Raw genomic sequence first — 13,100 nt, forward strand, 5'->3', positions numbered from 1 at the left:
TATAGTTCTAAAATGCTAAAAAAAAATCAGTACTGGGTGAACAAGTGGTACATAAAAATTGGTATCCAAAGTTATAGAAGTTTTAAGCATACATCTGGCCATATCAGAGACTGATATTATCTACTGGATAGTCTATTAGAGCGTAAAAATTATTGTGAAGTGTAGTGGTGTAAAAGAACAAATAAATTTATTATTTCACTTTCTGTTGGTAGGTAATCTAGGAGAAGTTTAGTTGAATAGCTCTGGCTTAGGGTGTCTCATGAGTTTGCATTTACGTTTTCAGCCAGAGTGCAACCATTTCAAGGCTTAACTGGGCTAAAGGATTCCATGGGACAGCATGGCATTTCACTGGCTTCCCCAAGAGTAGGCAACCAAAGACAGAGACAGGGAGATGGGAGAGAGGGAGGGAAGGAAGGGGAGAAGGAGAGGGAGAGAGACAAGAGACAGAGACAACAGAAGTGACTTGCACTTTCTTTAAGTTCTGCTGGTCTTCAATGTACACAGAATCTATGTGGGAGGAAACTCATTACTGTGTGAACAGCCAAAAAGTAGAATTACTGGGGACTGTCCTATAGTCTATCATAACATTTTTATTTTAAATCTTCCAATTATCTGTCATCTTTAGGATAAAGTTCATGTTCTTTACAATGATAATTGAGGCCCCTTAAGATACTCTGTTACCTACTTAAACACTCCCTTCTAAATATTTCAGTGTTCTTCATTTGAGAGCATAAAATATTTATAGTTCGTTAATAATGGTGGTATTAAGTGGTATCTTTACTATTAAAGATGTAATTATTATATTATATTTGTAACTGATATTTATTCAACACTCTCTATATCGTTTTAATAGACATATTTAATCCTCACAATAACCCTTTGATACAAGGTATTATAACCTCCCAGAGAATCATTTTAGTTCTCAGTCTCAAGGTGAAGAAAGAGCAAACTCAGCAAGCTTGGTTATGCAATCCACGCATGCTTCTAGGAGAGCCTGGAACCAGCATTTATACTTGTCCAATGTCTGGTAGTGTGGTCCTCAGTGTTCTATAGGTTAGTGATTGATGATGTCTTATTGAATGCTTGGAGAACACTAAGACATGATGTGCATGCTTGTCAGGATTGCTTAGCAAGATTTATAATGTACATTTGGTATCGAGGCTGGGTCCTGAGTTTCAGTTATCATGGTTGGTCACGTAACAGGAATGTGCCTGTATGACCAGTCTTCCATTAAGGTTTAACCTTTGAGACTCAGTAAGTTTTGACAGGCAGAGATTTCTCAAATGTGTCCCTGTTGTTCTTTGATAAAAAGTGGGTCCTGTGGGAGGGAAGGAATCAGAAGCTTCCATCTCAATTCTCTTGACTTTTTCCAATGAAATTTTTACCCTGATCCTTTCACTTTGTGTCCTTTGCTCTAAATGAAAATCTTAGCCATGAATGTTATCCAATCTAGAACTCTGTGAGTCCTGATGAATCCCTAAACTTCAAGGTAGTCTTAGCACTCCCCTAAGAACAGTAGTAATACGATACAGGTATGATTAATTTAGAGAATCAGGTTACTTACTTTTAACCTGAACTTATTATGCTCTTGGATCAACTCAATCTCCCTTTTTTGTCTTTTGTTTTTCTTCTTCTTTTTTTTTTTCCTAGTAAAGCCCTTCTTGTCCTTCGTGATTTATATAGGTATTATTTTCTTTGGGGTTCCATGATTCCAAAACTTACTTAAAGCCTTTGAATAGTAAGTTTTGATTACTCTTTCAGAAAATATGTGCAATTACTTTTAAATTTCATGTTTATATAAATTACAACTCCACTGATATACTCATATGATCAGTGATTGACTAGTAAAATAGATTAGGGTGCTAAATAGATGGATAGATGGTGGATAGATTGATGGATGGATGAGTGGATGATTTCCCTGTCAGTTTTTTATTAGGAATAATAATGTCTATCATATGAAATCATCTTTTATAAGTAAAATTTATGTAAAACAAAATACACATCTTGTATAAATGTTTATGATTATGTCTCAATAGAGCTGATCAAATGGTAAAATTAGGCTCTAAAAATTTGATGAGTTATGGCAAATTTCAACACCTTTGAATCAATACTCTAATTAGGATATAAAACATTTTGATTGACCAATAAAATCTCCTTATACTCAATTTCATTTAATAAACATCCCTTATTGACAACAACTGTTCTGATTTTTATTACTATAGATTAGTTTTGCTTAAACTGAACTTCATGTAAAATGAATTAATTAGTATGCAATTCCTTATGTCTGGCTTCTTTGGTTTCAACAGTGATTCATTTTTGAAAAAAATGTATGAATAGACCTTCATTTGCACCTTTTTGTTGTTGATATTAAAATTGTTCATAAATACTGGCTAGTATGAACAAAACTGCTATAAATCTTTGTCATACAAGTCCTTTTGTGGATGCACGCTGTTAGGACTGCCGAGTCACAATGTATGCAGATGTTTATAAGAAGCAGTCAATCTAAAGTGATTGTGTCACTTCCTAATCTAAACAGAATGTAAAAAGAGTTCAAATTTCACAATATTCTTTCCAATATTTCATGACACTAGACTTTCATTTTAGCCATTCTAGTAGTAATTTCTCACCTTTTTTATGTTTACCTTGACATCCTAATTTTCTCTTATGTGAAGTGCTTATTCAGGTTTTTTGGCCAAGATTTTTATTGTGTTTTTTGCCTTTTGATTATTGATATTAAGTGTCAATTGCATATTCTAAGTACAAATCATTGTCAGAATAATGTTGCCTCTTTTTCTTTCAACCTCTGCCTTCTCTATTTATTTTCTTAGTGACCTCTTCCAAAATTAGGAGTGTTTCATTTATTGAAGTACAGTTTATCAATGAATTTATCTTAGGTTTTGTACTTTTGTGCCTTATAGGATTTTTGCCTAACATAAGTCATAAAATGTTTCTTTCATTTTTTCTTCCAAAAGTTTAAAATAGTCTTAAGACATCCTTGTTTTATTCTCAGCCTTACAAGAAAACAGTTTCTTCACAGTTGAATATAATGAAGACTTCTTAAAATACCCTTTATCAGGTTGATGATTTCCCTTTTTTCTCATTTTGATAAGATTTTTATTTATGAATGAGAATTGAATTATATACTTTTAGTCATATGCTCTTTTAAACTTATGAAAAATATTTTTTTTTAATTTGAATGTAAAGCTAATATTATATTTCTAAAAAATTTTTACTGGTGATGCTGTTTTCTCTTTTTTATATACTGCTTGATTCAATGTTGTAATATTTTCTAAAGAATTTTGTATTACATGCTCATAAGAGAAATTGCCTATAATTTTATTTACATCTCATAATTTTGACTGTATTACCAGAGAAATATTAATCATATAAAGATCATAAAATGATGAAAGCATGATCATCTTCCTCAAACTTCTGAGAAATAAGATTCATATTCATCCTTCTATAATTAATAGAATTCATCAATAAAGTTATCTGCAATTTTTCTTTTGGGTAAACTTTAAATCATGAATTAAATTGCTTTAGTAGGGCTATTAAAAACCTAAACCTGACTTAAAAAAACAAACAAAAAATAACAAACCAAACAAGCAACTAGAACAGGAACAGAATCACAAAAGTATACATCACATTAAAGGTTATCAGTGGTAAGGGAGAGGGGGAATGGGGTAAACGGTACAGGGAATAAAAAGCATAAATGGTAGACACAAAATAGACTGGGAGGAAAAAATAGACAGGGGGCAGTTAAGAATAGTATAGGACATGGAGAAGCCAAAGAACTTATATGTATGATCCATGGACATGAACTAAGGGGGGGAATGCTGGTGGGAGGGATGGTGCAGGGCAGGGGGGATAAAGGGGAGAAAAAATAGGACAACTGTAATAGTATAATCAACAAAATATACTTAAAACATAAAAAATAAAGAATTCTTTCATGTTTTATTTATATGAGAATATTTTTATATTGCCCTCATTTGCAAAGGATATTTTTTTACTGAATATAAAATTCTGGAATGAGAGTTTTGCAACATTTTAAAGATATTGTTCCAGTGTCTTCCTTACTTTACATGTTTCTGTTGATAACCTGTCACGATTATTGAAATTTCTTTGTATATGATGTTCCTATTTAAGACTTTCTCTTTTAATTTTCTTATTAACATTTTGACTATCATATACCTAAGTGTGCATCTTTTTGTATTTATCCAGCTTAAATTTGGTAGAACTTCTCAAAAATGTAAATAGCTTTCTAAACATATTGGGCATTTTGTCTTTTTGAAAAATATAACTTATGTGTCCTAACCTTTTTGTCTTATCCCTTTGGAACTCCAAATATATGTTTACTAGATTGGACAACTTGATATGATAACACGGTTTCCTAAATTCTTGTTCATATATTTCTTCAATTATTTTCTTTTTTCAGATAGAATTATTTTTGTGTCTTCAAGTTTACTAACACTTTGTTCTTTTTTTCAATGTATTGTCTTTTTTTATTGTCACTCAAGTATAATTGTCTCCATTTTCCTCCCACCACAGCCCCCCAACCCACCCATCCCTGCCTCCCACCCTCAAACCTATCCCCTTTGGCTTTGTCCATGGGCCCTCTATACATGTTCCTTGATGGCCCTTCCCCTATATAACACTTTGTTCTTTAATATTCACACTTGTGCATTTTTATTTCATATATTATATTGTCATTTTCAGAATTTTCATTTGTTTCTTTTTATAGTTTAAATTTCTGTGTAGTCTTAATTAATTTCAAAATGTGTTGCTTTGGTTTCTATTTCTGTTGATTGCTTTTATTGATTATGAGTATATTTCTATGCTTATTCATGCATCTCCCAATTTGATTGTATGCTTGGCATTGTGATAGATACACTGTGGAGATCTAGATAATATCATCTTTCTTTAATGTGCATTGCATTTTCCACTGTAGACAGTTAAATTACTGGTAGCTGTTTGCAATATCACAGGGCTTATAAAAATTCTTTTTAAAGTGAATCTATATAGTTTTTTCCTTTGTTTTAAGATACCTCTCTGATAGTAAGGCATGGTTCTTACTCCAAAAGCCTGATGTTAAAAATTCAGCCAGGTGAATTTGAAGATCTTGTTTGTTTTATTAAAGGATTTATGAATCTGGCAGTATCTGATCTAGCAAACAGGATGGAACTCTGAGGAGCTGTACAAATTGGAAGGCTTTTATAGGCTGAAGAATGGTGGGGCAAGGAAGTCAAAAGAGTAGATTCTTTCAAGCAAGGTCATCTTCTCTTAAGAAAGTCTTATTAGGCCAATTACCTCACTAGTGCTAATGAGGAAATTCCAGATTGACTGGTGAAAAGTCACATTCCTGCGAGAGGCTGAAAATACAATTAGTTCTTCCTTGGCAGACAAAGGGCTTAACGCAAGTAACTCCATTTTGGGTCTGTTTTTCTTGTCAACCCTGGCATTTCTAGAATCTCAGCTAAATGCTTGGTGTGTTTGTAAAGTACTCTTGGTGTTTTCTACTCTGGCTGGATGAAAATTCCACTATTCACAGTAGATAAAGAATTACTACTGGTATCACTATCCCAGCCTCAGTGTAAGTAACTGTAGGTTAGCACAGCTGGGCCTTTCAGAGTCTGGTCTGTGGTTGTGCAGCCAAGCCCTTGGCCAGGGACCCATGGTGAAGCCCTGCTCATTATTTTTGAAGTTTTATGCAAAGCTTTTCTTTCTCTGCTACTATTTTTCCACAGATCCTAGACACTTTAGCGATGAAAACTTTGATTTTTCCTCCTCATCTCAGTAGGACTATTGTTTCCCTTGTATTCCATCTCCCTGTACTGTAGTAGCTAAAACACTCCTGTTGAGAAAGCTGGTGTGAACATGGGCTTTCTTGTTATGATCCAACTCCTCCTGTTTCTCAATGCTTGAAAATAGTCATGTCCTAATTTTTTTTCAAATTTTATATTTCTTTATAGTAAGAGAAAAAGTCTGGTACCAATTATTCCTTTATTCTGGGAAGCAGAATTCTCATCACTAATTATATTTTGAGTGAAGTATCATGTTGAATGAGAGGATCTTTGAAAACCATATGTCCAACATTACATACAGTGAGCAAGAAAAGCTATGCTTTAGAAATCTTGGTTTAGCAGTGATTTTATAATGAGTATGGTAATAAAAGAGAGAAGTTTATCTGTGTTAAGAAATTCACTGAGATATACAAATGTGTGTGACAAAAGGAAGTACACATATAATCCCAAAAATAAGAAATGCCATTGAGCTAGAAAGGTAGGTGGAAATTAACTAATCCAGGTAATGGATTGGTTGGGCAGACCATATGCCTTTGTAGATATACTGCAAAATATGAAAATACTAAAAACAAAAAGAAGCTTAAAGAATTATAGATTAAAGCATAACTGTGTTCATTGCAAAAGACTTCTTTATTTTACAAAAGAATTTATTGAAGTCTCAGTACTTTGGTGGATTCCCAATATAATTGTTTGCCAAAAGCTGATTACAATGTATCTCTTGCCTTTGGATAAAAGGAAGCAAAACAACTATTTTTTATTGCCGTGTTTATCTATTTCTTACTTCAAGTGAATAGATGTAGTCTCAGGATAACTCAAGTATATAATGATGCCAGCAAAGAGGAGGACACAAGATTGTTTCCAGGGCAACGAGCATGGGTTAGTAGATTCCTCAGTTCCTTTTCCTTCTTGGAGAAGTCCCACTTCAGGGCTCTTGCATAGACTTCTCAACCATTCATATAAACTAGCAGGATGACATCAAGAGGACAGGGAAATTCAGTGAGTCAAAGTCATTCAATGCATAAAACTTGACTCCAAAGATCTAGAAGTTATAGGGTTTGGTCTTTTATAACTTTTTTCTTTCTTTTTCTTTTTTTTTTTTTTTTTTTGTATGGGACACATGCATTTGTAGGGTGGGGCAAAAGTAAGTTTAAAGTTGTTTATATGGAAAACAATACAATAATTAAAAAATAATAACACAATTTCTTGCTCTTCCTCTAAGGAAATAGACTTCCAGGAAGTCCAGGAAGCTCAGAGAGTCCCAAAGAAGTTGGACCCGAAGAAGCACACACCAAAGCACATCATAATTACATTACCCAAAATGAAAGAGAAGGAGAGAATCTTAAAGTAGCAAGAGAAAAGGAAACAGTTACCTACAAAGGAGTTCCCATAAGACTCTCAGCTGATTTCTCAAAACAAACCTTGCAGGAAAGAGGTGATTGCTAGTGGATATGGGGGTGAGGAAAATGTTCTGGAATTAGATAATGGTAATAGTTTTATAACCTTGTGATATTATTTGAAAAACACTGAATTATACACTTTATAATGCTGAAATTTTGGGTACCTGAATTACATCTTAATAAAGCTCTTTTCATTTTTCTTTTTAAAATTCTCAGTGTCTCCAGTCCTTGCATTTTATGGAGACTAGCCTTTCAGTGTAACCACACACGCTTTCTTGATGTCTTTATCCAGACTTGAGTGTAGTTACTGTAAACGACTTTTGCTGAGCTCCATGTTGGGACTCAGCTCAGGTCAAGTGGTTTCAGCTAAGTGAACCTCCTGTCTGTGCTGATGCATCTTTATAATTTATATACCAAATCTCTGAAGCCATGAAGTTAATTCTGGGTTTGAGTTTTCTTGTGACTGTGTGGACAGAATGTCATGAGTGATAGAGACTCATGGTCTTGTAATTACCCAAGAAGAAAAGACTTCTGCTGAGAGGCAGCTCTCTACTAGAATTCAGAATACAATACTTCAGTCCTGTCAATCTGCAGGAGTCTCTGAGATCTCATTCAGCTTCACCTTCCAAGATATGCTTCCCTGATACTCTCATGCCCTTCTAAGTGAGATGTCTCCTTTGTCTGCTTGCAGAGATGCATAAAGGCCAATTGATGCTGTGGCTCTTCATTGGCATTCAATACAGAAGTACAACATAACCATAAGGCGGGCTAAGAAAAATTCATTCCAATACTTCCCTTTCTTGGTTGACAATTTATAGTGGTTTGTTGTTTTATGTTGTACATGTTGTAAATAACACAATTTAGGGTGAGGAAAGTCTTTTATTACACAGATGTATTTAACAAAATCTTTTCCTGAAGAAAACAAATGTTTTGAAATGATGCAGAGCAAATTGGAATTCCATCTCCACTATATAGGTTACTGAGTGACAATGAGGATTGACTTAACCACTTTGAATCTGTCACCTCAACTGCAAAAGAGGAGAATGATGAAAATGAGTATCATACTTGGGTCCTACAATTAGGGCACAAATAATGAAATCCATCTTGTTATGTAAACAAAAATGTGTTCTATAAATATGAGTGTCATTTCCTAGTATACACATGTTTTTATTACGAAGTACTGCCATATGTCTTTGTTGAGTACGCAACTCAGTGGTCACTTTCCAAACTGATCAGGGAATCTATTATTACACAACTCTAGCAAGAACAAACTGAAATATATGTTTTCCTTTGGAGTCAGAGTTCTGTTTTAGCAAAGTGTAGAGCAATCTTTGCATTTAAATAGTATGCTATTCACAAGGAAGTTGATTTGTATACTTGTATGCCTAGTTACGTGTGTTGTGGATCTTACTATTACCCAAGGGGCTGGTATCCAGTTTGCAAAAGATATTACTTATCCATCTTAGTGGCCTGGGGTTTGAAAGCAATATCTGTTATCTGTGAATGTTTTAAACTTCAATCTCCTTAAACGAAAAAAAAATCTGCAAATTAGGTGGTTAATTCTTTAAAATTTTACCCTCTTTAAAATAAAGCTTTATAACACAAGTACTTTTCCTATGAATACTGTCTTTAAAAAAATAAGGTTAAAGGAGATGCTTAACCCAAATTTTAGTCTGCATGGCTTGCCCCTGAGTAATGGGATATGAGCTGAACCTTCTGGATAGGAATTCCTGAAGACCATAGGCCTTTGCCTGGTAGGCCTTTCATGCATTTCCACCTTTATTGAACATCAACTCTGTGTTAACCACTGAACTAGTTGTGCTGGGTGTGATGTTCCAGGCAACAGTTTAACATTTAGAAGAACCCATTCTGTGTTAAAAAATAATAATAATAGTGCAGCTCAGATCTTGATGGTTTTCAGTTTCCTCATCTTGTAACAGGTGTAAGATCAAATGAAATAATATATGAGGAAATGTTTTACAAACATTTATTTAACCAAGATATCCTGCTGGAATATCAAAAACGCACCATGTGGTAAGGATCCTAGAACCGAACATCTCAGTAGATGAAGTTGGCTCTGTTTGCCAGGATTTTGCCAAATGCTGTTTTGCATTTGACTTTTGTGTTATTTCATTTTACTAATTAATTTTTCAAAGTAAGATTATTAAACATAAGCTGTCCAGTCTAGAAAATTTGGAAAATATAGAAAACAAAATGACACAAATTTTTCTGCCTCTTAATGCCCCACTCTGAGTTAATTACTGTTAACATTTTGGTGAATTTCTCAGTTATAGTCTCTTCACCTCAAGAAAAAAAAAAAACCCTTCAGGTGAGTGAAGTTGGGCCACCGGCTCCAACACCACTGCCAGCTGCTAGTACCAGCGGAAACACTGAAATCAGAGGAAGGTCAGAAATCTTCAAAACCCAGAAGCAGCAGACGTCTTAACGTTCTGAAACCTCCTTAGAGTCCACGTTTGCAGACTAAGAAGCTTGCCAAGGCATTATGAGCTTGGTGTACATTTCTGGAGGCTGCTTACTCCTGCTGTCTTCCCATTCTCATCAGGCGAGCCCTTATATATTGCTAATGAGAATAATATTTTAAAACTCTCTCCAGAGTGACGTTCTTCCAAACACTGTTTCAGCAGGTGAGAGACATGTGCCTGTAATCTAAGCATCTGATGGTCTTTCCCAGTGCCTCCTGCGGAGTACGCTGGTGCAATTACTGGCAAATTAGACTTATCCTCGACCCCGCCCCGTCCCTCCCCATCCTCTGGGCAAGCGGGAATAAATGATGAGCCCAGAGCGGGTGTGCAGACCCGTGAGCGCAGCCGGTTGACCGGAGCGCGAGGGGCCATTGCTGGGCACCTCCTCCCAATCCCCGCGCCGCCTCCAGCGCGAGTGACAACGCGTCCTCCGGGCTCGGGCTGGGGCTCGGGAGCAGGAGTGCCGCGCGAACGATCCCGGGCAGGGAATGACTCGCTGCTGGTGACATCACTCCCAAAGATACTCCCCCCTTCTCAGTGCCTGCCTTCGCAAGGCATCTGTCCGTTTGTCCATTTACGTCTGCTGCTGGAGAGAGCTTATTGCCCGGCCGGGAGCAGAGTCAGGCACCAAGGAGAGACAGGACCTGGAGGACGACGGAGAGCAAAGGCAACAAGGGAAGGAGGACCCTGGCAGGCGACAGAATGAAATTCAGCCCAGCGCACTACTTGCTGCCTCTCCTGCCTGCGCTGGTCCTCAGCACCAGGTGAGTCCAGGAGCGTGAGGGACCTTTAGCAAGGGGCGCTGCTGGTCGGTTGGTTCTACTGCAGATCACCTGTGGGGGCCAAGGACAGTCACTTAAGCTATTTGCATGCCCCACTTAAGTTAGAGGGTTCCTCTATTTTTAGGCTTTTGAAATCCTTTCAAGAGGGCAGAGCCCTTTTCTAGTTATCCCAGTCCTTAAAGTCTCAGTATTGCTCCCAGCGAGGGGACCAGGAGCTTTCCCTTCCAACGACATGTTCCCTCCAGCTCTAGTAATAGTAAAGGATGACACGCAGTTACCAACCACAATAAAGGGCACAGCGAGACAAGGGGGGACCTGTCACCAGGCAGTATCTTTACATTGGAGCTGTCTCAATAGTCACAAAGCTTTCTTCTCCCTCAAGTGTGTGTGATTTTAAGGCTTGGAGAACCAGAGAAAAATAGGTAATCCCAGAAGATGGTAAGCCCTGCGCAAAAGTTCCTGGACTGGTAAAGTACCTGTTTTTACATCTTGTGTAGACTTAGTGGGAGGCATTTCCATTTGGTTGTCGTGTGAGAAGATGTAATTAAGGAGCACACAAGGTGATTAAAAGTTGGAAGACACTCTCAGTGCTGATGTGGAGACCCTAGTCAGAAACAGTTACACACTGTACTTCATCTCTGACGGTAGACCAGGCTTCAAGCCCCAGCACAGAGGAGCTATTTTAAGTGGAGTTTTAAAATACAGTGATTGAAAAGAGTTTTGTGACTCCCCACTGTTCATCAAGTCCCGAAGTTGGTGATGGGCTTGTATTTCTCTTCCACAAGAGCAGCACAAGGGTGAACTGTTTCATTGCCCAGGACTGAGCCTCTATTCTGTATGCACTTAGCATCCTATTGGCAGCAACCTCTTCCCTTTGGCTACTATAAAATAAAATAACCCACACAGGATGAGAATCTTTTCAAATCTATGTGAATGGAAACATTATCTGATTGTGTATCTGATGAAAAATGAAAGGGCTGTATTTAATTCAGAAATTAAATGTATGAGAAAAAACTCTTTATATATGAAAAATCAAGGCAGTGCCATTTGTGAGTCCATTCCAAATCTGCATATCTGCTTTAAGTCTCTTATGACCAAACTTTCCGTTTTAGTGTGAGGATTGGGTTAGCCCCAATAGTTGATGAACTTAGTCTTTCTCTGCAAACAAAGCCCAGGTGATTTTCCCAGACTAAAGTAAAATGAGTTGTATTCTCTAATTTCTCTGTGGGTTGCTGGTCACTTCAGTTAAAAAAAATTGTAGGTGATTTTAAAACCATGTTGCTACTCAGTATTATAATAATTTGCTCCCATCACAAAGTTCATTTTAATATTTGTGGTTAGCTGTAAACAACTCAATGCAAATTGTGCATTACAATTATTCTTTGAAGTGTCTTGCCATTTACTCTGAACTTTTGTCTTACGGTTTAATAATTATTGGTGAAGTCTTCTAGAAAAAGGAAGTTCTCAAAGTTTGATGCTAAAGTAGATGCCTCTCAACATATACATAAAATAATGAATATTTAAACAAAATATAGACCAAAGTGATTTTTAAAGACAAGGAAATCTCTAGTGTTTCAAGAGTACATTCATATTTAAGGATGTTGCACTTTAAGTAGTTTGGAGAGCTCTAAAGTCTCTAGCTTCCAAAGTTTTAATGTGGTTATATAGTACAAAGACAAAGAACCATCATCTTCCCTTTTATGAAAGCTGTAATTTTCAAGAATAATTTTTAAAATAGTCAACGCCTTTACTACAACATGTATTAGAATTAGTCAATCCTAGATTACTTTAGATATGAAACTTCTTCAGTGTTGGTTGTATATGAAAATTGTGACAGGTCTTTCAATTCTCCTTTTTACTTTCTCAACAAAAAGAACATGGTGGGCTTTAAAAAGTAAGCCTTTTTGTAACCAGTGGCACGTCTTGTTATTGCAATTACTCCATAGCAATTCATTTTAACTGGATATCCAGATTACTTTGTGACAGTGAACAAATTAAAAAATGAATATGGTATTATCAGTATGTCATTTTGCAAGAAGAGATTATGTTTTAATGGACTCTAACAGAAGGCCATTCTCTTAGCAACATTTAAGAGTTGTGTAGACATATGGTTAATGTGCAAGTTAGAACCTAAGCTATACAGGTTTGCGAGAACAGTTGCATTAGTAAAGGTGAGTTTATTGTCCTGCTGAGAAAAATGGTGTAGCTCAGCCATGGCCACCTGTGACAGTGCATTTTCTAGCCAAAGACTTTTATAGACTTAGTGTCTTAGTCAGTGGTCTTATATGTGAAGTAAATGGCATTTCACATACTAAGACCATGTTGAATGCATTAGCAGAGTGTGGCCCTTGCTAGGTTTTTCTGTAGTCTTTATTACTTGTCTGCAATTGTCAAGTTCTTTTCAAAGTGTGAGAAGAGTAGATCTGAGACTCTTGATGGGAAAATGTATCTGTTTCAACATCTCTTTCTCTGGGCCTACCTCTTTAATACTTGCTATTATCTTTCCAATAGGTTTAAAGTTTCAGTTCTGTTTTAAAATACAGGATTGTGTTCGCTAAAACAAATGAAGCAATTAGAGAGTTACTATAAGCAGTATTCTTCCACAGGGATGAAAACTCTAGAACAATTATGCCTTTT

General features: G+C 36.2%; 1 protein-coding gene across 2 annotated transcripts in view; it reads left to right on the top strand.

The window, feature by feature from the left end:
- Window positions 1-10,000: 10,000 nt before the first annotated feature.
- LUZP2 (leucine zipper protein 2) overlaps window positions 10,001-13,100 on the top strand; it is a 362,761-nt gene continuing 359,661 nt past the window's right edge. For both annotated transcript variants that reach the window (XM_028515921.2, XM_036029153.1), the window contains exon 1: window positions 10,001-10,445. In XM_028515921.2, the coding sequence (XP_028371722.1) occupies window positions 10,384-10,445 (62 nt within the window). In that variant the 5' untranslated portion in view covers window positions 10,001-10,383. The remainder of the gene's footprint in view (window positions 10,446-13,100) is intronic.

Source organism: Phyllostomus discolor, chromosome 6, assembly GCF_004126475.2.
Source record: "Phyllostomus discolor isolate MPI-MPIP mPhyDis1 chromosome 6, mPhyDis1.pri.v3, whole genome shotgun sequence".
NCBI lineage: Eukaryota > Metazoa > Chordata > Mammalia > Chiroptera > Phyllostomidae > Phyllostomus > Phyllostomus discolor.